At 44.6% G+C, this 25,263-nt stretch overlaps 2 protein-coding genes and 1 long non-coding RNA gene across 3 annotated transcripts; 2 read left to right on the plus strand and 1 right to left on the minus strand.

Annotated features, from left to right (window-relative positions):
* Window positions 1-257: 257 nt before the first annotated feature.
* On the plus strand, window positions 258-5,173 carry HOXC13 (homeobox C13). The gene is made up of 2 exons (XM_083427022.1): window positions 258-1,007; window positions 3,744-5,173. Exons 1-2 carry the CDS (start codon window positions 344-346, stop codon window positions 3,998-4,000), a joined length of 921 nt encoding a protein of 306 aa, XP_083283148.1. The 5' UTR covers window positions 258-343; the 3' UTR covers window positions 4,001-5,173.
* A 2,780-nt stretch (window positions 5,174-7,953) lies between these two features.
* On the minus strand, window positions 7,954-10,913 carry LOC310672076. Its single transcript, XR_014508384.1, has 3 exons — window positions 10,511-10,913; window positions 9,872-10,033; window positions 7,954-8,508 (listed from the first exon to the last, which is right to left on the minus strand). It is a non-coding gene; the product is annotated as an uncharacterized lncRNA (long non-coding RNA).
* Window positions 10,914-16,056: 5,143 nt separating this feature from the next.
* HOXC12 (homeobox C12) lies at window positions 16,057-22,707 on the plus strand. Its single transcript, XM_083428624.1, has 2 exons — window positions 16,057-16,668; window positions 18,284-22,707. Exons 1-2 carry the CDS (start codon window positions 16,104-16,106, stop codon window positions 18,520-18,522), a joined length of 804 nt encoding a protein of 267 aa, XP_083284750.1. The 5' UTR covers window positions 16,057-16,103; the 3' UTR covers window positions 18,523-22,707.
* Window positions 22,708-25,263: the final 2,556 nt, after the last annotated feature.

The raw sequence follows: 25,263 nt of genomic DNA on the forward strand, positions 1-25,263 counted from the left end.
ACACCCACATTCCCCTTATTTATTTCCCCACGCTCTTTACAATCAATGGGTGTCTCCCTTTGCCTTTAAGGATTTCTGTTTCTGTCGCGGAGAGATAGCCAATGGGAGCTCGCCGCTCTCTTCCCCAAGCCAAGAGGAACAATGTGATAGGGCTGCCGGAGGGTCACATGGCCGAGCTAACTGCAGCGAGAGCTATTTACAGGTCACGTGGACCGGCGGATTTCTTAATGAACCGAACCCATCCCGCTGCCTCTGCGCATGCTCCTGCGTAAACAATATGTTGGGGAAATTAGGTGTCTCTCTTTGGGAAGTCGAGTTTTAAAAAGCTCGGGCAGACCATGATATGACGACTTCACTGATCTTGCATCCACGCTGGGCGGATACCTTCATGTACGTGTATGAGGAGAACCCGAATGAAAATAACCAGAATAAAATCCCAGCAATGGAAGGGCTAAGTGGGAACTGCCCAGCTACCCACTGCAGGGATTTAATCAGTCACCCGGTATTGGGTCGTCATTCCAGCACCATTGGGACTCACCAGGGTTCTGTCTACACGGATATACCTGCTCCAGATGCCGCCAGGCAGTGCCCCGCGCCACCAGCCTCCTCCAACGCCACCTTGGGCTATGGCTATCCTTTTGGAGGCAGCTACTACGGATGCCGATTGTCCCATTCCCACAACGTGAACTTACAACAGAAGCCTTGTTCGTACCACCCAGCTGAAAAATACCCCGAGCCCAGCGGCTCCCTCCCCAGCGAAGAACTATCCTCAAGGGCCAAAGAGTTTGCTTTTTACCCGAGCTTTGCCAGCTCCTACCAGGCGGTTCCTGGTTATTTGGACGTATCAGTGGTTCCAGGTATCAGTGGCCACCCAGAACCAAGACACGACGCGCTGCTTCCCATGGAAGGATACCAACACTGGGCTCTTTCTAATGGTTGGGACGGGCAGGTCTATTGCTCGAAGGAGCAATCACAGTCTACCCATCTCTGGAAATCACCTTTCCCAGGTAGGGTGCTCTTGAGATCGACTTCTGCGCTTTTTTGCTCCGGCAGCATGATCGCGTGCATATGCTATATCTTTAACCGCCCAGGTAAAATAGGCTTTGGGACGCTTGCATGGGCACGTATGGGGAAGAAGGTGAAACAAAGCAGCCGGTTCTCATATTCAGATACGTACCTTGGAGCTCCAGGGTGCTTTCGCAGCCAGTTTGGCAGCTGCACTCCTGTGTCTGTCTGTGTATGTGCGTGTGTGCCCCTCCTTCCCTCGCTGCGTTGGCTCCCTTACCTGGATCTCTATCTTTTTCTTTGATTCCCCCCCCCCGCCCCGCACGCTTTGAATATTTTAAATTAAATTTCAGAACATAGGAAGAGGTGGCATCTCTCCCCCTCTCTCCCCCTCTCTTTCTCTTTACTCAGAAAGGCTGGGCTTTTCGTAAAGGTACAGTAAATCATATTGCAATTACAGAAGTAGCTGTCAAGTGACATGAATCTTACAAAATGAACCTTGTAAGACGAGTGGGGAGAGAACGAGAAATAAGGCGCTGCTTTTGCCTCTGGTTAGAAATCTGGAATGAGTGACAGCCTGCGAGTAACCCTGAAAGCTGGGAGTGCTCCGGGCTTATCTTACTGCCTTACCACTTAGAACAGGGAGGGAGGGAGCGAGAGGGAGAGGGAGAGGGAGAAAGATGAAAGACCAACGGACGTCTCCTTTGCTCTTGGGGTCCCCACCTTGTAATCAATAAGCAGGCCCCTCTTAATGATTCGAATGGATGGATTGGAGCGAAGAGATTAAGATAAAGTAACCGGGGAAATAAATAAGGGGGTGGGGTTAGGAGGAGAACACACACATACATTTATCTTAGGAATACTGGAGAGGGGATACCCCATCGGATAAGACAGGGCTTGCCAACAATGCCTGCGCAGAGCGTTGCATGATGGGTTTTCCCTTTCCATGGGAAGAGGAATCAGAGTGTAGCGAGTGTGGGAGAGAAGGCCTATCTAGATCTTAACTGTGTTGCAGCCACATATTGGTGTCAGAGCTTGGAAGGGTCGATGGCTAGGGGAAAGTCCCCCACCCCGCGCTAGTTTTTTAAAAAAGAAGGCATTGAGACTTCTTTGCGGAAGCTGAAGGGAGGGTTCGGCGAGTGGGGGAGAGAGGTCCATAGGATTCCTAGCATGAGATGACTTCCCCCATCTTCATTGCTTTCACCCGCCTGGTTAAAATGTAGTTGAGGTTGGAGGGACCTGCTCCGTGCGTTACTATTGCTCGGGAGGAAGGTGGAAGACGTTGTAAATGAACTTCTCTTCTCTTCCCACCCCCACCCCCAACCCGCCCCATTACCTTATTTATTCTGATCCCATTTTTGTATAGCTCTGATAATATTATTAAGTCCCCATACACCAGTTCCCAAACATTGAGAGGTGTGTGAGAGACAGCGCGCTCGCAGTAGTGTGAACCACAATTTTGTCTTGCTTTCCTATCCTTGGGCCTTGATAGGATTCCCAGTAAATGTTGCTTATGTAGACACTTCTTAGCAACAAAGGAAGAGCAATCGCACGGAGAAGTGTCTTCAAAAGCAGTTCAGGCTGTTTCTTTATTTTATATCTGTTATGGAACAGACCGGCTGGAGAGATTTTCGCTTTGCTTCGATAGAGATCCCCTCTTTTTTCAGTGTTTATATTATTATTCGGCAAAGCGCCCTTATTTCGTATGGAGTCTTAAGCCTGCACCTTTAGATCAAGAAGCCATGGGAAGGGAGGGACTTGATGCGCAAGTGATTACAGTTAATCATGAAGAATTGGCATAGACAGCCTTAGCATAAGGGGCTATTAAGGAGAAGACTGAATGCATTAGGGGTGATGAGAATTCATTGATTCCCCAGCCGGTTCTGGACCAGGAGTAGGTAGGTAACATTTCTCAACAGCGTGAGTACCGTCAAAAAAGCCGCTGGGCCCTTTTATTTTATTTAATGCCTCTACCATAAGCGACAAAGGATGTGGAAAGGCTAGTTCAAGGTCCCTCAAGCTTGCAGATGCTCCTTGTGTTGCATAGATCAATCAGTGCGGAGCGTCTCTAGAACAACACAGACGCGCACACTCACACACACACACGGCTGCTTCCCCTCACCAAGTCCCCTACCCGGATCCTACGAGCTAGCATAATTAATGAGGTCGCCTAGGCTATCAGAGGATCTGTCTTTTAAAACGACAGATTAAAATTGACCGGATGCTTAGAAGGGGAGTGAAGAGCTGAAGGTTAGATTCTGTCTCCAATTTTTACTAATTTTGGAGCTAACGTTAAGGGTGCTGTGCTTGCGAAATGCCTGGTCCGTGACTTGGTGCTCTTTCTTTATATCTGTCCTGGACAAATATCGCCTGGAATAGTAGCAGTCCCCCCCCCCCGCCCAATGCTAATATATTAATACTTTGCTCAGCCAGCCAGCCAGCCAGCCAGCCCATCCGAGTCCCAGCACCTCCCGCTCTTTCTTTCCCTCGGTCTTTCCTCTTCGCATTTCCCCCTCTTCCTCTAATTTATATCCTTTTCCCCACACGCATACAAACTCCTTTTCCTTATTTCTCTCTCTGTTCTCTCCATAATGTCTAGCACAGACATTGTCCAGTTAGTTTACCAGATGCTGTTTAATGTAACATACACCCTCTCTCTCTTTCTCTTTCTTTCTCTCTCCTTCCACGTTCTCTCTCTCCTGCTTTCCCCCCCTTTCCTGTTCTCCTCATCTTTACAGATGTGGTACCTCTCCAGCCCGAAGTGAGCAGCTACCGTAGGGGTCGAAAGAAAAGAGTCCCCTACACGAAAATCCAGCTGAAAGAATTAGAAAAGGAATACGCCGCCAGCAAGTTCATTACCAAAGAGAAGCGAAGAAGGATTTCGGCGACCACTAATCTTTCCGAGCGCCAGGTCACGATCTGGTTTCAGAATCGCAGGGTGAAAGAGAAAAAAGTCGTTAGCAAATCTAAGACACCTCACCTTCACGCTACCTGACAAAGAAATCTCTCCGGAGGGGGAAAAAGATAAAATTAAAAAAGAAAGGGGGAGAGAAACAAACAAACAAATACAAATATTTATCTGGTAAATTTGTATAAATAAGAACACGCATTCGAACTCTTTGAATAATCTGATTATTTAAAAACACCAAGGCGGAGGGGGCGGGCATTAAACCGCCATCTTCGGTTTATTTTGTCCCTGCATTGCCGTCTCGAACTGTGAATCCGGTCGCCCTTTTTAAACATGCATTTTGATATGGTTTTCAATGTGCACATTTAGCAAGGAGGGGGGTGGAGAAAGAGGGGAGGGGAGAACTCACACATACAAATATGTAGATTTGCTACGTTGGAATCCTGAATGTTATTTTGTAGCTCTGTATCATAGTCCAAACCTCTCCCCTGGCAGCTGAACAAAGATTTTCCATTTCTTTGGCTGTTTCTGTCTCTGATGGTGTAAAAATAATAATAATTATAATTAAATAGATAAATATATATATATATAGAAATAGATATATATATATCTGTGAAGAAGGTATTGACAGCGGATCCAGCGAAGAAATCCTAGATTTCTTTTGTTTGTTTGTTTTTAAACGTGGACCTTAAAAAAAATGAATGAAAAATAATAATAAGGCTGCTACCCTGAATGTTTTGTTGTTGCTGTGTTCCTGATATTAGACCGTATTGCACGCAACAATTTGAAGTCACTTCTGAATTTGAAGTGGCACCGTGGCTGTGTAATTCCTAGGACACGATCCAGCCGAATATAGCCACTTCCAGATCGGCTTGATTTTCATAGCGGGCGCAAGGAATCAAGTTTGGGTATAAATTCCAAGTCTTAATGCTGGAGGATCGTGTCTCTAATTATTATTATTATTACCTTTAATTTTCTGGAATATGTTCTCACTGAGGTTGAGTTGTTGTTGTTGTTTGTTTGTTTGTTTGTTTCCGCCAAAAAACCTGGAATGTTTGTTCTCCATCGACAGTATGGAAAGTGCGCGACGTTGCTCTGTTGTTGTCCCCCCTCACCCCATTATCAGTCACTAAAGAGCAGTCAGTGTTTTTATTCTCCATGTTAAAGCGATCCATTTTTTTAAAGAAAAAAAATGTCTTGTATATGTATATAATGTGGTGTCCGAATGATATGTACTGAATGCAGAATACATTTCTTAAAAATAAATCTCTCTCTTTCTTCCCCCCTCCCCTTTTTTCTGCCTCGAAAAACTCATATGGCTAGCTGACCTTATTTTTTTTGATACTAGGAGAAGTGGGGAGTTGATATCACCGCCACCCCTCAATTTTTTAAGAAAGGTTCAGATTTACGCAGACTGATACGCAAGCCAATCCGGCTTTTTCCAGAAAGAAAAAAAAGAGGACTCAGATTCTCACATTGCTTCCTCAAGAGTAATTCCATTGTTGTCAATAGGACTACTCCAGGAGGGAAGCATGCGTGGAGAAGGCTTGCAGTGCAAACTGGGTTGGTTTTTCAACCCAGATTTGTTTGTTTTTTGGCTTGTTTGTTTTTTTATTAAAAAAAAAACACACGTTTAGATGAGTGACTTATAAGTAGATCACATACGGATCCCAACCTGTTTCTCCCATGTACAGCCGACTGAAATCTATTGAGATAAAGGTGATGCGATGAGAACATTTGCAGGGAAATGAGGGGGGGGGGAGAAACTAACGTGGATATTTTAACATTTTTCATAGGAGGTATTGAATATGTTGTGAGATGCGCTTAGAAGACTTTCAATGGTTGTTTCAAATAGCGGACGGAATAGCTGGGACATGAGATAGGACAGGGAGCTGCAGGCAGAAGATGGAGTAGCGCACCTCATTGAGAGGTGCTGTAGCAAGCGAATCTGGCATTTGACTTCATATCTTTATGGGAAATTACTTTGCTGAAGGACCAGTAAACCACCCGACCTTGCCCTGCCACAGAAAGCTGTACAGTATTTTGAAAAGGTCTCCTTTGCCTCAGCGAGTTCAACTACCGTCTCCTGAGAGCTGTTGTAGCCCTGTGCGTCCTCATTCCGGAGCACGTCCTGTTTAAGACGCTGGGACTGATTTTCGAATGAGAGGCAGGCGGTCTACTCGGCAGTAAGTCCCACTGAGCTCAGTGAGATTTGCTCCCTGTTTAGGGTGTATAGGATCGCAACCAGAGTGCTCAGCAGAGGAGGGCTCCAATCTTCTTATATTCTTACTTGCGAATAAATCCCGTGGTACCCGGTGAGATTTGTTCCTGAGTAAATACCTGTAGGGTCGAGCTGAAAAGCTCCTGATTTCCAAAAGTGCATCTGCTCTCAGTTAGCGCTAAACCTTGCATATTAAATAAGTAAGGAGGGAAGTACCAGATCAAAAAAGCTCCTTGGAAATCCAAAGATCTCTTAAATCCAGTCTCAGTAGTTACTAGTTTTGTTTCCTTAGGCAAGACCTACCCTCCTTAATATTTGTTCCAATTAATTACATCGTAAAATTGTCAGCGGCAAATGCCTTGAAAGCGATGTAGGCTAAGCCAATGTTGGTTTTACGTACATTGAGTGCCTATGGAGTCACCAATGTCCCGTACAACCGGTCCTGAGAGTGTTCCGTCTCTGACAGCAAGTGCGGGCAGATAGGTAGGAAGGTAGATTCGAGTAACTTTTAAATATATCCTAAGATGCATTTTGAATATGTTGCGTGTCCTACAGAATCCCTTCCTGACCACGATCCTATGTACTGTACTACTATGCTCACTTTTCAATTCCCTTAAAAATCTATGTGGATCAAGCTCCCCCAACGCTGCCGGGTTGTGATCCATTGTCTGCAGTGCAAAGGACGGTTAATAAAAAGAGGGGGGGGCGCACGACAGGTTAATTAGGTACCTAATATCCCAAACCTTTGTTATGTGAAGACCGTTCAGAGTAAGTTAAATGGGGTATGTGAATCTTACGGGACTTGTTGCATCCAAGTCCTAATTCTGTTTACTACTAGCACGAAAGCCTGACCAATATCAATGTAATGCATTTCCAAGGAAGTATTCACAGAATGAGGGCATTAGGCGCTTAACTTTCTGTAAATTAGGCCCAAGAACATTTGACCCCTTCCGCCAACGCACAGTAGACTCTTCGATGCCCTCTAATGATCAGAACCTTATAAAATTATCGCATATATTCAACAGCGTATGGATTGTCTACCATGTTTTATGGAGGTCCACCACACTCACAACCAGTAAAGATGGCCAAGAGAAGACTGGGTGGATTCTCATTTCCCCTCCACCGAAATCAAATAGGCCCTGAATTCAACTCATCCAATCTGTTATGAACTCTTTCATTTCTGAGATCTTACCCAGCCCTCACCCCGCTTCCCCCTTCTTCATGTTCTTGGTACGTGGTGTAGAAGTACTCTTAAGACAACCCCTTCTCTTTCTGGTTTCGAAGAGAAATGCACCGGACACGCCCTTCCCGTCTTAAATATAGAAACTATAAATATTCACCCGGGTTGGGTCCTTTGGCGGTTGTTTTTTAAACCCAGGTAGAAGGTGAAAAATAGATCGGTTCAAGTTTCCTAAGCTCAGTTGGGATTTGGGGTTTGACAATGATAATAAAAAATCTGGAAATATATATGGGCAGGCACCCCTCCTGAGTTTGGGAGATCTAAAGATATCGCTCTGTTCAAGTCAAGTCCGATTAAGATAGAATACCATGACTCTCCTCATATGGAATTCAGTCTAGTCTGGACCAGTTTAGTCAGTTATGACCCCTGGACATGGACAAAGAGTTCTTATAGCAGGGTCTCGCTATGGGGTAATAGGAAGGGTATCTGAATTGCTGCTTACTGAAGTTCCATTATCGTAGAATCATAGAATCATAGAATCATAGAATCATAGAATCATAGAATCATAGAATCATAGAATCATTACCTCTCCCTCTTCCCACAAGCCCACGACTCCATCTTAAATGCATTGATCAAAAAGATCCGTTTTATTCCAATTGAAAATGATTCTCTTTAGGAATATGCCAGTTCACTGGATTTAGCTATGCTGTGTTTAGCTAGAGTAGATCGTACCCCCGCCCCCCCTTTTTTTTAACAGGCAAGACCCATTGATTTTCAAATAATATGCTTTACCTAAGCAACTGAATCTACTATTGATAAAACCCAAAAGCAATTGATTGCAGACCCAACCTAAAGTTGGTGACTTAAGAGCAAGCCAATAAGCCTAAATGGGATGAAGTTGCGATGTAGTCAGTGCAAGGCGTTCGGGCGGTACAGCAGTTGATTTCGCAACCCCTTTAAGCCTAGATATTGAGATAGCGACGCCATTTTGTCTTCAGTTTCCACTAATATAGACTGAGGTCCCCCTTTTTTTTAGCTTAGCTGGCCTGTACATCGGACTGTGTATCTGCTTAAATCCAACGATTCCAGCTTAAGTTGTGCATATAAGAACTGCTCGTTACTTTCAAGTTACAGACTTGATTGCTTCATATTGTGAGTTGGTTCTTGTTTTCGTCTTGTTCCCTCTTCTTATGTCTGAAAGAAAGCGCTTTATGTCTAAAAACAATATCAACAGCCAAATAAAGAATTTAAATTGGGAATGAGAGCAAAATGTAACATATTTAAACATCTCCTCCCCGCCCCCCGCAAAATACGAAACTCTTGTAGTTTCTCTGAGCTCCTGGTGAAATTTAGTTTTTGTTTGCTTTATTACATACAGATTATATACCGCTAGATTGTAAGAAAATACCTCGAAGCGGTTTACAAACGTATTAGATCCTATCCGCCCCCGCCCCCCCCAAGTTAATAGGAGGACGTGGGACAACATCACTAAATGTTGCCCATCAAATTCTGCCCGAGTTCTTGAAGCTGATTTATCCATGTCTACTCAGCTGAGTTCACTGGTACTCACTCCTAGGTAAGCGTGTCCAGCATTGCAGACTCGGGTTTTCTTCTTAAAACTGGTGTCCACTTCATTCTGCAAATTATTTAAAGGGAAGTTAGTCCCCTAAAACCTTTCAAAATAAATGATCTTTTGAATGATGAACTGGGAGTTCAGACCCATTGACTGAAGGAATAAGCAACCCAATTCTATGTGTGCTTACTCGGAAGCAAATCCCCAGTGATTTCCATGTGGCTCACTCCGAACCTTGCACAGGATTGCAGCCTTAGGCTTTGCATGATGTGGGTTAACGTATCTCCCTTTAATGTTAACTTCGAGGATATATTTAAAGGCACCCTTGCTTCCACCTAAGTATGTTGAAGATCGGGGTGCGACTCCTACCAACTTCACACACTACCAGGTTGACAGATCCGGTCGCTCCTCTTCAGATCTTGTTGAGCACTTTGCTTTGGGTTAAGTTGAGAAGGACACAGGGCAGCATCCCTGGGTCCAGCCCCCTGCAATTGGAGGGGGGGAAACTCTCTCCATCCTACTTCACTCAAACCCTAATCGCTATCCGTTCGATCCAGGCTGATTGGAAAGGGGTTTCATTGATCTTTTGGAGTTCATAATAACTCGAGATGTTACAGCCAGAAAAGGACTCGGCATCTTCCAGACCATTCAATAGTATCCCCTAGATGGGAATCGGATCTTCTGTGTACTACTCTATCGCTCTCTCCCCATATTTACTGAACCTAAACACACACACACAATAATTTTAAATGTACATCTGTGATCGGCATGGAAATGTGTTGTGTCTTGGACTAGCCTCGAGTTTTCTTAGCTTTGGGAGACCCACTTCGTAAAACTCGCTCGGCACCCATGTTTATTACCTATATAACAACTTAGGTGACCCCTTGAGAATATCTCCCGAAGAGGAGTCTGCGAAGGGCTTGAGCAACAGTCTCTTTTAAGGTGCTGCAGAATTGTGTTGCTTTGAATTGTACCAGAACTCACCTCACTTCCTACCGCATCCTAAGTGTCGCAATCCGGAGAAGAGTTGTATGAAAGTGATCAATGGGTGAAGCCAAAAACAACTCATTCTGAGGGCGTTGAAGTGCGTCCCAGAATCACCAACACCAGGCACATTGGCTGCTGACTTCAAGGGAATATGGACGTCTAAAGACTCAATGTACACAAATGAAGAAACTTTATAAAAACATTAAAAGTGCTTGGAATAAAGCGTCTGCTCAGGCGCACACGCGCACTCTCCTATAGGTATATATGTCTGTCTGTCTGTCTGTCTGTCTGTCTGTCTGTCTTTGTTTGCCTCCTTCCATCTATCCACCCTTCTATCCTTCCCCTAATAAAAGAGATACCTTAAGGACCAGGGTTCGAGGAAATAAAAAGATTTCTGCATCATGTTATGGTACCCTCTTAGGTCCGTTTCCGCCATTACTTTTCTCACGGCTGTATAAAGTTTACTTCCTCTTGTTCTCCTTCCTTCTCTAAACTTTAACAGGCACCTGTGATCGTAAAGAAGCACTCGTGTCTCTACAACCTTCACCATCTTTGGGGAGTCAGAATTGGTGAGGAAGAAGAGGAAGGAGAAAGGATATTGTAAAAAAAGTGAAGCCTAGTCTCCGACAAACCTACCAGTAAAATTGACCAGTGCTGTGGGCCTGGAACCTGTTTGTAATCTAATTAATGTATTTGCACCCAGAATTCTCAACCTTTTGGGGGTGGGGAGTTAGGAGGCGGGGTTGTCAGTGGATTTCACAGACATGGAAGATGGTTTTGTGTCCCCTCTCCTTTCCATTTCTCCCTGAATGCACAGGGACCGTCCACCTTGTGCTGAGTAAGTTTGTTGGTCGTTGGTGTTGGTTGGGAACGCTATAACGTCACTGCTGGGCTAGCCTTGACCGTGACTATGCGGCCTATTTGACCTTGACATCACGAGCTTCGCTCATAATACTCAACAAGGCTAGAGCCTTGATCTTCCAGCAACAACTCAGGACTTGATCTTCTAGCAGCAGCTCAGGGGCTGATCTTCTCCAAAGTGTCCCTTGCTTCTGTTTACAGATAAACAAGGTGTCATTTCAAGTCTAGACAGACGGCCTAATGGCCAACAATAAAGGCATGAAAAGGAAGCTTCCCAGGTTTAGCCTTTTCTTTCCTTTGTATTAAGTGCTTTGAGTAGCTTCTTAACTATGGCCTTTTATAGTAAAAGGCGCCCCCTCTTTCCTCCACTTCCCCATTTCCTAGTCATGTATCACTTGCACTTGAAGTTGTTGTTTTTTTAAAGTTTTTAAAGTTGCTGTTTTGTACGGAGGGAGGGGGAAGCTTGCTCTCACACCAAGCTATAAGCTGAGGTAAGTTGCTAAATCGCTGTACTCTTCATCATCTTCCTTCCTTCGTACCCTCAGTCCAGGAAATTACATTTAGAATTGTTTTATTAATAAAAGAGGATGAGATATGCACACCATACCAGTGAAGTATGTTCCATAAATCCATAGATCTATGAGAGAGAGAGAGTTGCCTTAGATTGCTTTATTTTGTCACCCTTTAACAAAAGTTTGAGAAAACTTTTGGATATTGAGATCCAAAGTTTTCTGCTTGGAAGTGAGCCCAATTGAGAGCAAGGAGGTTTATTTCAATGTATTCAGAATTAAATTGATTTCTCTGCTCCATAAAAGCACATTGCACAGCAAGGCAGGACGATATACAGATGTAGATAAACATCCCTCCAAACAAAGGAAACCCTTATAATTATTTTGTCTTCGCCTTCTATGGGATATACTTTTGCTTCACTGAAGATGCAGGCAGTTGTTTACATAAATCCAGCAGGAGAATGATAGCCTCTGCTGGCAGTGTTGGGGAAAATGTAGCTGCATCATAAGCATTTAACTCTTCAATGCACAGAGAGAGACTATAGACGGAACTTCTAATTTGATTTCAAAGTCCATGCAAAACGCTTTAAAATCTAATTTTATATATGATTTCCAAAGGATTTACTCTCTCTGCATTTCTTTTGCTGTGTCTATTTCATTCTGTTATTCCCTTCCATCTTTTCTCCCCGCCTGCATTTCATAAGAACTATCCAATTTGATCTATTCAAGCTTTCACACTCAGATAAGCTAAAACAGAATAATTTCCATAAACATTGGTGGTCCTTATCAACCTTTAGAGACCACTTGTAAGGTCCACTCTTAATAAGTATATTCTGTTAGTCTCAAAAAGGACATTTTCAAGGATGGAATGATGTCAGTAGATGGTCTGAGGTGTTGTTTATTTTTTTAATTTTAATTTTAGTGATCAAGCTATTCAATTAAATTAGGGCTGCAGGCGGAGTTTGGGTTTTGCTCGGTAACATACTCACAAAAGAGAAGTTGAGACTATGTCAATTGGGTGTTAAAAAGGAAGCGGGGGAAATAGAAGGCGGTATAGTTTTTATGTTGGGGAAAGGAATTTTCCGCTAGAAGGTTAAGTTCAATTGTATTTTCTTGCAGCAATTGCCAGGTCTTGCTAAGTCCATTTTTAATGTAATTTTAAACAACATTTGGGGGAATCGGGTATAGGATGGCACTATATGAACTTGCGGGGGTTTTAATCGGGAGAAGCTTAGGCGGTGGTAAAGAGCTGCTGGAAGCAGAAATCTAAAAATAAAGAAAGTGAAAAGTTGAGGGCATAGGGAGTATAATCAGTGTGTGTGTGTGTGTGTGAGAGAGAGAGAGAGAGAGAGAGAGAGAGAGAGAGAGAGAGAGAGAGAAATATATACTTTATTGCAGATCTCAGAATGCTGAAGATAACATTGGAACAAAGCTTTGGAAAGAGTCGACGGGGAAGAGCAAGCTTTCCCCCCACCCAGTGAGGGTCTTTTTTCTCTCTGTCTCCCTTTCTCTCTCCTCTAGCAAGAGCTGGTGTTCTTTCAAGACAGTCATTTGCATAAGATGTAGAGCCCATTTAATACACTAGACAGTGACCTTGAACTGGCTCAAGCGCCATCTCGGCTCGGATTCGACTTTCTGTGGGCACCCCATTTTCAAAGGATCGTTGAAGGAGCGTTCCACTGGTTCTGCAGAAATATCCAAAATGCCTTTAGATCAAAGACAGGCGCCTCCAAAGACGATGGGGGAGAAATTTCGACACATTTCTCTCCTACCTAACGTTATGCCTTCATGGTAGATTTCAGGCCTGTTTGTATTAATGTTTTTCCTCGATAGCTACTGCTGTTGCTGAATGTCTGTATGTCGGGGGGGGGGGGCGAGGTCTAGGGTATTTGATGTGATAGTAATTTTTTTAAAAAGAAATCCGATGTGGACGTAGAAATGCATGGAGCTGGGTCCCCCGGGGGGGGCGGGGACACGCATCCCTGAATCCCTCAAGAAAGAGTCTGATATGTATATTCCCTCCAAAAGAATATATCCCCCTTCCTCTTCTAAATTAGTAGTATAAATTATTCATGAAGAAGCCTTAGTCGAGTCTTTAGAATGTTTTATTTTAAGGACCGCAGTAAAGTAATTACATTCTCTTGCTGCAAGTAAACGGGGTGGATTAAAAAAAGAAAAGAGAAGACAATCATAACCGTCAGATTATTATTATCATCGTCATTATTTTCCCACCGAAATGGGCATCCTTACTGGCAATAAATAGATTATCACAGAAACCTGGAGACTTTAAACACCGTCACCGAGACTCACCCCCCCCCTTGCCTCCTTTGGACCTCCGACATCATTTATTCCAGTGTGAACCGCTGCAAAGGGTGCAATGAGGAGGGGCGGTGTTTCCAAATAAAATAATACTAATAAAGCTTTATCATTGTTAAACCGGCCAGAAATATATCAACGTGTCACGCTGTGTACCTGTGAACCTGCTTCCCTGATGTTATGGGCTGCGGTCTTGACAGAGTCAACCGGCTTCTAGCTCACTGAATTCAACAAGAGTTGAAAAGGTCTCGCGGTGGACACGGTTGCAGCCAAACCGAGAGATACCACCAGGTTTTTAACCTTGGGTTTTAAGATGGCTCGAGACCTGCTGCCAACGAGAATAATCTGGGGTGTTTTCTCTCTCTCTCGCTCTCTTTATTCTTGAGAGGATGGGGCGTTATCTCATAATATAGAAACGATACGGTCTTCTTGGATGGAAAACCTCGGTGCCTCTGCAACTATTGTTATCTCTTCCCCTCGCTGTTAGAGCGAGTGAAAGAAGGATTAAAATGTCTCCGCGAGGCTAAAGTTAATGTTCCGGTGCCGATAAGAGAACAAAGCCACGAAGACTACTGGAGAATGTAAGGTAGAATGATTAAAGCAAAGAACGATTATTATTTTTCCCTAAAAGAGGTCCAAATTTATACTCCATCTGCGGCGATCCTGCGCTTGCTGGCTGTAAAACGGTTTACTCCGTCAAGAGATATGCACTATCTCCATTTAAAACCAAAGCAGTGCAAGGAACTGCACCTGAATTTTTAATAATAATAATAATGTACTAACCTTAAGTAATGACGGGTTAACAGTGTTTAGCTGGATACAAAGTTCTCACATTAAGGTACGTATCTGCCCGAAAAGGATGTCCACTTACACCTAGGTGTATGAGGAGCATGTTGGAAGGGAAATTTGGGGTATTAGGGAGCTGGCCCTTTAATAGAACTAGGAAAGAAAAGTGTTTATTTGATTAACACGTGATTTCCCCCCTTCTTACATAGCTGGCAGAGCTAAAGTACGGAGCGTGTCGGGAGAAGGGGGAGTAGCCATTAATGTAAAGGAAGTCCCGGGTAATGTATTCCGAGGGATTTCAATAACACCGGGGTTTTGAGCATCAATATAGGGGGGCAGGTTGCTATTGTTTAAATAAAAATAAAAATAAAGGTATGTAGCCGTCCATTCCTCATGTTGGTTTGCTTATATGGGGTGGGGTGTCGAGGGTTCGGTGCCTTCGACAAGACCTCCGACAAATCAGTTTTTACGTATACATGAGTATTTACGGTAATTTGTCGTCGAATTCTGTAGTCTTGGAAGTTGGTAGCAGAGAAAATTCCTCAGATCTTCTTTTTTTTTGGAGGGGTGGCGGCGTGGGATGCAGTCCCCATAAATATATATATACCCCCCCTTTCCCATAAGATAACCTCTCTCCCCTTTGTTCTCCACGAAGCTTAGTTCTGATCATTCCTAAATCGGGATTGCCTTTTAAGGTTCCTTTCTCAAAGCGAGATCTCTCTGACACAGTATATCGGATTTCTGAAGAGGACGCCCCCAGCAGTCTCTCTCCTAGACAGAACCAGCTCTTATTTTCGGGGTCCCCTCCCTCCCTCCTTCCTCTAAGCTCAGAGCTTTAGAAAGGACCGATTCGTCCCACTTTGAGTGGGTACTAATTGAAGGTCCGCTAACGCGTCCTCCTCACTGTTATTTCAGGTGAGCGGAGCGGATAAAACGACGCCCCCCCCCCCGCCCGCCAGTTCCCTTTGTTTTAATGTATCTAATTTTCATAAGGGTGATCATTCCTTTTTTAAAGCCCTCAGAAATTGGCCGTGGCAATGTTTGCACACCCACCCCCCAGAAAAAAAACACACACAAATTCACCCTAACTAGGCTGTTGGATCTTTTAAAAAATAAATAAATAAACAGAATTGGGGGGGGGGGGGAGGCGGCGCAGAGGCACAAGCCCCCCGCACTCCGCCCTGTTAAAGGTGGAAATGTTGAAGAGATTTAAAAACTCTTTCGCCCTATCATCTGTAAATATGAGCCTGTTGCGGTTAGACTCATTCGTCTCCTTAAAGAGCCTGTAAACTTTATATGACACAATATCTAATAGTAATTTATTGAGAGATATTGTAAATTTCAACTGTTTTAGTTAATAAAGGAGCTAATTAATGAGAAAATTGCTTAATTTTGCCAGCTGTTGAAGGGACCCTAAAAGCAGCTGGGGGAGAAGGGTGTCATTTCTTTAAGGTGGGGGGGACGGACTAATTTTTTTTTATTTTTTACAGTGCTTTGGGTTTCTCAGGCCAGTGCTTAAAGCCCGTTGTTTTATTTTATAAAATGTTTTATGATTTTTTTAAAAAGCATATAAAAAACCGAAAGGCAGAACTTAGTGTTTTGTTTTGTCTCAAATTGCTAAAGGTGGGTGGCACCCTTTCTCCAACGCAAGTTGGCGCCCACGTGACCCCTGCGGACCAATAGGGTGGACCTTTAGGTTTAACTATGTTTAATGTCAGATAGCAATAAACTAGAAGCTCTTGGTCAGGCCCGCGGAAATGGGCGAACATAATCTCCTTAATCCTGGGTTTGTGGGACCGTTGGTGAACATCCATACGGGAGACACCTTCTATTTCCCCAATTTCCGAGCCTCCGGAGGACAGCTGCCCGGCTTGCCGTCTCTCTCCTACCCAAGAAGGGACAATGTCTGTTCTCTGCCCTGGGCATCCTCAGAACCCTGCAACGGATACCCCCAGCCCTATCTCAGCAGCCCCGTGTCTATTAACCCTTCCTTCAGCCGAGCCTGCGACCTAGCTAGAGTGGAAGAGAGCAAGTGCTACTATAGGGAGGCGTGCTCCGAGAACGCTCCCCTCAAAAGGGAGGAGAGGGTTAGGGACAATGCCTTGATGCCTCTCGAATCGGGGATCCCCAATGGAATGAGCGGCAGTTTCGGCAAATTTGACTATCCGGCTCCCGAGGCGGTGCCCCACGATCCCCCCTCTTGTCAGTCTTTGGAGTCAGACTCCAGCTCCTCCTTACTCAATGAAGGCAATAAGGGCGCCACCAGCGAGCCGTCCACAATGGTTTCCCCTATCAACCAAGGAAGCAATCTTTCCGCTGGGGGTAAGAACGTGCGACCAGGAAATATATATATATATACGAATAAGAAAAGCGAATTTATGCAATGCCTTTTCTTTATTTTATTCTTATTTTGTGTTCTCTCTCTCTCTCTCCCTCTCTCTTTCTCTCTCTTACGCGCGCGCGCGCTCTCTCTTGCTTGAAAAAGTCTGCTCGCGACTCTTGCTGTTATAAATTCCATGAAATTAGCAGCTGGGACTGAAGCATGTCTATTTGTGCCGAGGCCACTAGGGGTAGCACTCAAATGCCTCGTGCTTTATTAGGTGCTGCTTCTTTTAAAAGAAAAGCCTATAAACATGTAAATATCCCATAAAAGAGATCGCGATGGCCCAGATAGACAGATTTTCATGCCTCTCTTTCTTTCTCTCTCTCCCCCCACCCTCCTCCCGAATCTGAACAGGCACGCTACATGCAGGACAATTTGCCACTGGGTGCGTGAAGCTTTTGCAACAGAAATGAAATGTAGAAGGGTGTGTGATTGTATTTGGAAGATTTGGTAGAAGTCTGACTACAGGGCTGGGAGGGCTAAACTTCCACGGGTTTTCTGTCCCCGGTGAGATTAGCCACCCTGGGTAAAAACCCATTCTAAGGATGGTGCCAAGCGCTGCATTAAAAAAAAGAAACAAACCCCCTGGTTTTCAAAACCCAATTCTCGCCTTCCCGCCATCCCAGCCCATCCCCATACAAAACCGGGAAGGTTCTATAAAGAAAAAGTATATATCTCCACGCAGTGCTGAGACACCATTTGCCAAAATACAAAAAAACAAAAACAAACCCAACCCAAACAAACTCTCTCTCATAAAGCTTCCCGTTATGTGCCTGATCCTCTGGTGAGCAAACACTTCCAGGAACAAGAACCAGTTGGTTCTCGTCTCCTGTGAAGCGTCCCTGGCTGCTGGAGATGTTTCATTCCCTCTGCAGAATCTGTCTTTGGGACTCTGAAGACAGAGGCTTCCTCGTCCTTAAACTTCAGATCTGACATCTCCCAAACTGGATACCTAAGGCATGCCAACCCATCTGGTGCCTTGAGGTCTTACACGGTAACCGCAGAGACACTCTAGCATTCATTCTAGCTGATGGTGCTGGTACTTTTTGGCTGTTCGGGATCTGTAAGAGCTAGCTTAGGTTGCTTATTTTTCTGTAAGATAAATAAGCCAAAGTTGCCACCGGTTATAAAAGTCCAGCGGTGTGTGTGTGTGTGTGTGTGTGTGTGAGAGAGAGAGAGAGAGAGAGAGAGAATCCTAACCAGCTTTTATCTCCGATCTCTCCTTAAATCCTAATAGTTCCGAAAACCTGCAATGTATGACTTATGTGGTATGCGTGGTGACACAGGAGCCCAGGAGCTTGGAATCTAAAACGCAGATGTACAGGTCTTCTTCCCACCTTTCTCTCGAAGTTAAAGCATCTTTACTGGATTGCGCATTAGAAACGTGTATCTCATATTATTAAATAACGAGCCGTGTGTGGGTCAAAAAGGGAGGGGGGAAGCTTTCCCTTTTTTAAAGCGTTACCCGCTCCCCTCTTTCTTTTCGTTTCTTTCTTTCTCTTTCTCTCTTCCCCTCCATGTGTTTAAATCTCCTTTCCATCACGCTGTTCTTAGGTGCTCCCTGGTACCCGATGCACACAAGGTCCCGGAAAAAGCGAAAACCCTATTCTAAGCTACAGCTAGCGGAGCTGGAAGGGGAGTTTATGGTCAATGAATTCATTACTCGCCAAAGAAGGAGGGAGCTTTCAGATCGGTTAAACCTGAGTGACCAGCAGGTGAAGATCTGGTTCCAGAACCGGCGTATGAAAAAGAAAAGACTCCTCCTGAGAGAGCAAGCCCTTTCCTTCTTTTAAAGTTCAGACAAGTCCGCTATCGGGTAAAAAAACCCCACAGAGACTCTCCGGCCTTCTTCATCACAACTGGTGGTACCGGGACTCTTACCTGATCTGGTTTGAATAGCCAGTTTAGATTATTATTATTTTTTCCTTTAAGACAAAACAAACCAACGAAAGTCAGTATCCTTAAAAAAGATAAAGAAAGCCAGCCAACAGCAGGCGTGTCTACGTTATAAGTGTGTGATTGAGAGAGTATGAGGGGTTGGGATGCTTCTCTTCCACTTCTGGACCTGTTAGGGAAGAACCAAATGTGAATATGCAGAAAGGAAACCCCCCCCCCCCCTTCATCAATCAGCGTGGCTTTTCTAATGTATGGTTCACCAAGATTTGTCAGTCAGTCTCGTTGAGTATGTTCTGAATGTGAGTCTTGAGCCCGACACTCTCGCTCTTGTTACGCGTGTGCGAGCATTCACAGGTAGGGTTTCCCCTCTAAGCAACAGGGTTCCCTGTTTTGTGTGGGGCAGAGTGAGGGAGGGTCTCCATTGCCTTGGCCTTGGCTTTGTTTGGTCGGTAACCCGGTCCTCAGCAAGAGAGCATTCCAGGAAGCAAAGTCACTGTCCTATATATATCTCGGTTTAGTGTGTTGGGATTTTTCATTCTCTGGAGTAAAAGCTTAAGTGGATGTGGCATTCACCTTAAATCAACCGTAACCATTCTGATGGAGAATGGCGAGCCAGTGTTTTATGTTTGCCAGGGTTTATTTTCAGGGCACACTGGGCGGAAAAAAGTTCAGTACCTAGATAGATGTTTGCAGCGTATCTATCTCGATAATAATAGGGGTGTCCAATATGTGGAACTTCGAGGTTCAGCTGGCTGTCCCCCGTGCTTGGCGGGTGGGAAATATATGGGTGCTTTTCTCGGATGCTCTTCTGGGGGAAAGACGAGCTGAGGATGGAATTTTGTAGACATCCACTCCCAAGGCTTTTCCAATGGCAGGCGGTGCCCACACGCGCGCTTCTGAGGATGCCCACTGTACCTAGACCCAGTGTACCTAGTGGGAATACTTTCAAGTAAACAACGCCTATGATTGGGCTGCAAAACACCAAAAAAAGCGGGGGGGGGGAGAAACCCACCTCGAGTTAATCCAATACCCCATAAAGTGAGGAATGATTTGTCATGTTAGGGTATTATAAAAATGCAACCTTTTCAGAGGCTACAGCTGCAACCCTATACTCCTTGGCATGCTGGGGTTTAGCAGGGGAGCTTACTTCAGAGTAGACCTGTGTAGAATTGCGCGGTACCTCTCGCGTTCCTAGCCCAGCCGCGCCGCCTGCGTGGGTCTCCTCTGTCCACAACCCCATAAGCGGGACAGAACGCCTAACAATAATTTCAAATTGTGTTTTGATAATAGCTCCACTGAAGGAGACTTCGTGCCGCTTATTATGCGACTGTGTTTATTGATGATCAAGATGGTGGCGAGGGGCGGTGGGGAGATGCCCCCTTTTATACATTAACTATAGTGGCAGCCCCTTGGAGCTAATTAAGCTATTAATAGCTTCCCTCCTTCTAAGATAGAGAGTTCTCTTCTGGCATTAAAAACGTTTTCTTTAATGGTGGCTATTTTCGAAATGAATGAGATGTTTCTCCTCTACCTCCACCACCCCTCCCCTCTTTTAATCTTCCTCATATTTAGTTAGATTTTTATTTTTAATCACGGCAGTTCTCCTTTAAGAATCAAGAATTCTATCTCTCTCTCCCGTGCGTGTGTGTGCGTGTGGCTGTCTGTGTGTGTGTTCTCTCTCACACACACATGCACACACACTTATTTTCATTCCTGATTTTTCATAGGCAGCAGCTGATGACTCTGAACATTTATGGGGTGTGTCGCCTTATTCCCCCCCCCCCCCCACTACAGCCACACAAACGCACGCATTCTGCTTTGGGGGATATACGGTAATTTCTGCCCAACGCATCCATTCATCCTTCTAACTCCCACCCCCACCGCCGGTTCCCCTTTGTACTTTCCCCGGTGTAGAACAGTCCCAAAGCAGGCAAGGGGAAGCGCAGAGCGGGTTGCCTTGTCGGTCTCAGCTCTTGCCTCAGACAACCATGAGATTTCCTAATAGCTCTGCCAGGTTTGGGCATTGCTTAAACTCCCATTCCTTAAATTCCCACTCAATGCGGGGAGGAAGGCGCGAGGGGAGGCGGGAGACAAGGGTTGCTGCAACCGTGAAAGTAACCCGACAGGAATCTCTCTCCCTCTCAGCCCGTTAAATGATTGATTTGGGGAATAAGTTCCCTTGATATTCCTGGTACTTATTCCATCGGGGTCCAGGAACCTATTCTCGTTCTGTTCTGCTGGTTTCCTAATTGCATACTTAAAAAAAAAAAAAAATGTCTCGGGCCGCGGGGGGGGGGGGGCGGCCGGGAACTGGACGAAGTGACAAATGAGCCACAACAGCAAAGTGGGGTGAGGGGGGGTCAAGACGGTCTAAGCGGCGAGTTTTGCTACGACAGGCTTTGCTTCATTCGTTTTTATATCGGAGGGGATTAATTTTATGACAAAGGCAACGTTTTCCTGGGCCAGACTCAATTGTCACCACGTGGCTCCCCGTCCCGGCGTTCATGGTCATGGCCGGTGGCAGGAATGCCTCGCCTTTACGAGCTGCAAAGGATGCCGTCTAGTCCTTAAAATGCCTCTGTGTGTCCCCCGCCCCGCTCATTCTCCGCCCTTGCAAGCCTTATATTTAGGTCTGCTTCCCATGGCTGTGTCATCGTTCCTTGTCTTTATTCCGCTTTCCCCTGCCCCCCTCCCAATATCCAGAGTTTTGAGAGGTCCCCCATCCCAGTATCACCCTTTGGGTATATCACCCCCTCCCCTTTACAAACTCTAACCTTTGTAAAAGTAGAGGCATCCTCTGCCTGTGAGTGGCTTTGAATCCAATAGGTACCCAGTCACAATTATGTGCAATAGATTGGGGGGGGGGGGCGCGTGTGTGAGAGACATCCATATATTTTTCCCCCCAGTTATGTGCAATGAACAGAGCGCATGTGGGTGTCTGTGTTGCTAGGCGGCTAAATGTGGAGGACGCCTACCTATTTCTCCAAAAAGGTACCTTGAAGAACAGAAAACTGTAGGCTTCAGTCTAACGCCATTCCCCTTGTGTCCAGCCTGTGCTTTGCCTCCTTTGGACAGAGCAGTCCCTTGAAACCGCTTAAGCCGGTAGCGCTGCCATCATCCATTTTGTCCCAGTTTTCTCAATAATATTAATAAGAAAGAAGCAGCATTTTCGGTCATCATAACGACTTTCAGCCAACTGAAATGTAATGGGGTGTGTTGCATGAATCTAGAAGGGAAGTCTTGTGTCTGTGCGGTAAAGGAGGAACATGTTCGAGGAATCAGACTTATCAGTATTGTACTTGGGTTTGCTACCATCGCTTCCTCTTGAAAAGCTGTGATATGTTACTCGCTGGCAAAAGGTTGCGTTTTGGAAGGGGTTGGCGGCTGGCTTACCAGGGTTTTGAGCGTTTACGGAGCAATGTTATAACGCAGCGTTCGTTTTAAATTGTGGCAGGCGACAGACAGAGAGAAAGAGACCGAGAGACTGTCTTGATGTTAATATTTTACGCGCCGAGAGCGATTTCTATCTGCAGCGAAGGAGTTTTATGTTTAGAAATACAATACACAACCCACCAGCAAGATTCTTGAGTCCTGAGAATGGTCTCCTTGGTGTGTAACTGCACATAACAGGCGATTCTCAATTGCCACTTCAACGATTTTTTTTAAGCGAGGGGGGAGTGATAATTTAAAATTTGAAAATGAAGAAGTTGAAATATATGCAATATTCTCGTTCAGATTGCATTGAAGTATTATTATTCCGTGTGAATTCTGTTCGTCTTGTGTTAGTTCCCGGTGTCTGTGGCTCGGTCCTTCGCTTGTTATTCTCTAGTCTAGTTTCCTGCTGTTGTTAAATATGCATCGTTGGCAATATAGTCCATATGTAATGTTTCTTACCTCAAGCTATTATATGTAGGGCCTATGCAAATGTCTGTCCATAGCACGTTCCCCCGGCTTTATATAGTCATGTAAAAAGTTGTTTCACAATAATAATGATGATGATAATAATAACGATAATAATAATAATAATAAATTGAATGTATTATTATGTGATTTCTGATAATAAATAAAATGTTTCAAACCTCTGGTTGGTGATTTACTATCGACTGTAGGAGGACCGAGCAAGCTTAGTAAAAGAGTAAGGCGCACACAGAAATAAGCCAATGAAACATTTGGAGGTATATAGATCATGTTTCCCTTAAAAAAAATAATTAAGTGGATATATAAAATAGGTTGTAAAGTAAGGGATGCCTCGGAGCACAATGATACCTATAATTAAAAAAATATATCCAAGAAGATAAGAGAGTAAATGAATCTGGGATGTTAACGTTTAATGCGAATATTAAGGGGGTTTTTTGGGGGGGGGATGTCTCCTGATGGTCTTGTTTATAAACGGAATCATTACTGATATTTTGTTCTCTGGGAAAGAGAAGTGTCACCAGTCTATTTCTTTTTGTTCTATTTCAGGAGCAACTGAGGCCAAGACAAAGTTCCCCTAGATTAAAGGGGGAAGATATTTATTTATTTAAAATTATATCGATGTTTTTTAAGATTAAGAGACACTTTAATTTAAATCTGCAACTCTTGTAATAGAAACAAAAACAAAACAAATACCCCACCTCCAAAACAAAACACAAAAACCCTCACGAGCCTTGGATTCGATCTTCTTCAATAAGCCCATATTTATTCCTCCCGTTGGCTTCGTGTTTTATTCTCTCTTCTGAATATCCAGCCAGGTGCCTTTATAGCAGCGATTCCACAGAGTCAATTTAAATTTCATGAATTGTGTAGGTTGTATGAGTGGTAGGGGATGGGAGTGTATGTATGTATGTATGTATGTATGGAGAGAGAGAGAGAGAGAGAGAGAGAGAGAGAGAGAGAGAGATGGAATCTTCCTCTGGAAAGGAAGATTTACATGTAATGGCTTTATCCACCTTTCAGGTCTTCGGTTCAACCATAAAGTTTAGTGGCGGCTGGAGCAATGCATTAATACACACACCGGCAGGCGCACGCACGCCAAAAACCTTTTAAAAGATCAATAAGTGGATTGTGAAGGGGAGGAGGGAGAGACCATCTCCAAAAAGCGGATCAAGAACTGCTCATCCCCGTGTAGAATCCTTCGCGCCTTCGACTCTTAGTAAGTGGGAATAGGATAGGTGTGAGCTTATGCCAGTCTATTCTCTCCGCTTTCTTTAGTCCTGTTATTAGAAGAAGGCACTTCCTTGCAAAGAGGTCCTGTGTTCTTATGGTATAGGTGCATTAAGGAAAGAAAGAGATTGCGCGAAGGCAATTGTTAGAGATCGGTGATGCAGTTTGCTAACTCCTCTCTCCTCCCCCCAACCCGCGACGCCCCCTTCTGAACATACATAATATTGACGCGCCAGAGAGGCTGCTTGGCTTGCGGTGTGCAGGAGCTGCAGTTGTGACCAAACGACACTCGCACACGTATCGGTAGCAGAGACGGATCACGGGGGATGCACTGATTTGGATATTGTGTGTGCATACCAGGTGAACATACCAGGTTTGGTCAGCCTCCTCTTATTTGTCGGCAACAGCATCCGATTGAATTCAGCTCTGACCCCATCGCACGCATTTAAAATACTGGGTGGAGCAGCGGGTGTGTGTGTGTGCGTGCTTGTGTTTGCGCGCGAAATTAATAGGAAATCCTTCATAAAGTCCAGGAAGAAATTATAGCAGCGGGCTATGAGTTAAAATTTAATGACACGAATGATATAAAACGTTGCTTCTTTGTTCACAGGGCTATAGTGCCTTTGTAGGTGAACATTCTACATTTGGAACTCGATATAGTTCAGTACCTGGGCTGGATATGAGCCCAGAAGCTTTTAGGATGTAATATCCATTTCAAGGGAAACTATTTCTATGATACATCAAGAGTAATTGAGATCTATGGGAAGTTGCAAGACAACGGGGCCCTGATCCTTTAAACATTCACCGACTCCTCTAATATTCACACTGCTCCCCTTAAGAATCCGGCACAAATTCATTTAAATGCTCATAATGGCGGCTATGGATGTCTCGAGGTATAGATAGGTAACTCTTGGTTCCTCTAGCACAGAAAACGCTATGTGCGTTCTTTTCCTTGTAATAATTCGAGCCTAAGGTGCTTATCTAGAAGCAAGTTTCGCTGAGGGCTAGTCCCTGGCACAAACCTCGCTGCGGCCCTTAAGAGTTCAATTCTCTACATGCCTACTCAGAAGTAAGCCCCATTAAGTTCAGTGGAATTAACTCGCAGGTAAATTTGTGTAGCGTTACAGCCTAGCAGGCGCTAGACAAGCTACTAACTTGGCAACCTCACCCTGCTCACCTTTAATAACACTGACCTACCGTACAAGGTTGTTGTAGGGATCGAAGCGCTCTGAACACTCAGAGCTAGCAGCAGCAGCAATACCGTCTCTATGCACCCTTTACTAGGGAGTAACCTGCATTCAACTAAGTGGGGCTTGCTTCTGTGTAAGGACGCAGAGGACCTTGGTGTATCTCCGTAGGACTTTCTTTCAAGTGCATCTGTTTAGGGGTGCCCATCTCACTGAATCACTCCCCACCGTGCTTTCAAGAGATGTCATTCACCGCCATTAAAATCAATTGGAGACTTGCCCTTGGCTTCAAAAGGATATAGATTT

This window comes from Podarcis tiliguerta (assembly GCF_965153285.1).
Source record: "Podarcis tiliguerta genome assembly, chromosome: 2".
In the NCBI taxonomy this organism is placed as follows: Eukaryota; Metazoa; Chordata; class Lepidosauria; order Squamata; family Lacertidae; genus Podarcis; species Podarcis tiliguerta.

Coding starts and splice junctions, on each gene's coding strand:
- HOXC13 (XM_083427022.1), top strand. CDS start 344: ATGACGACTTCACTGATCTTGCATCCACGCTGGGCGGATACCTTCATG. Junction 1,008..3,743: donor CTGGAAATCACCTTTCCCAG/GTAGGGTGCTCT, acceptor TCATCTTTACAG/ATGTGGTACCTCTCCAGCCC.
- HOXC12 (XM_083428624.1), top strand. CDS start 16,104: ATGGGCGAACATAATCTCCTTAATCCTGGGTTTGTGGGACCGTTGGTG. Junction 16,669..18,283: donor AAGCAATCTTTCCGCTGGGG/GTAAGAACGTGC, acceptor CGCTGTTCTTAG/GTGCTCCCTGGTACCCGATG.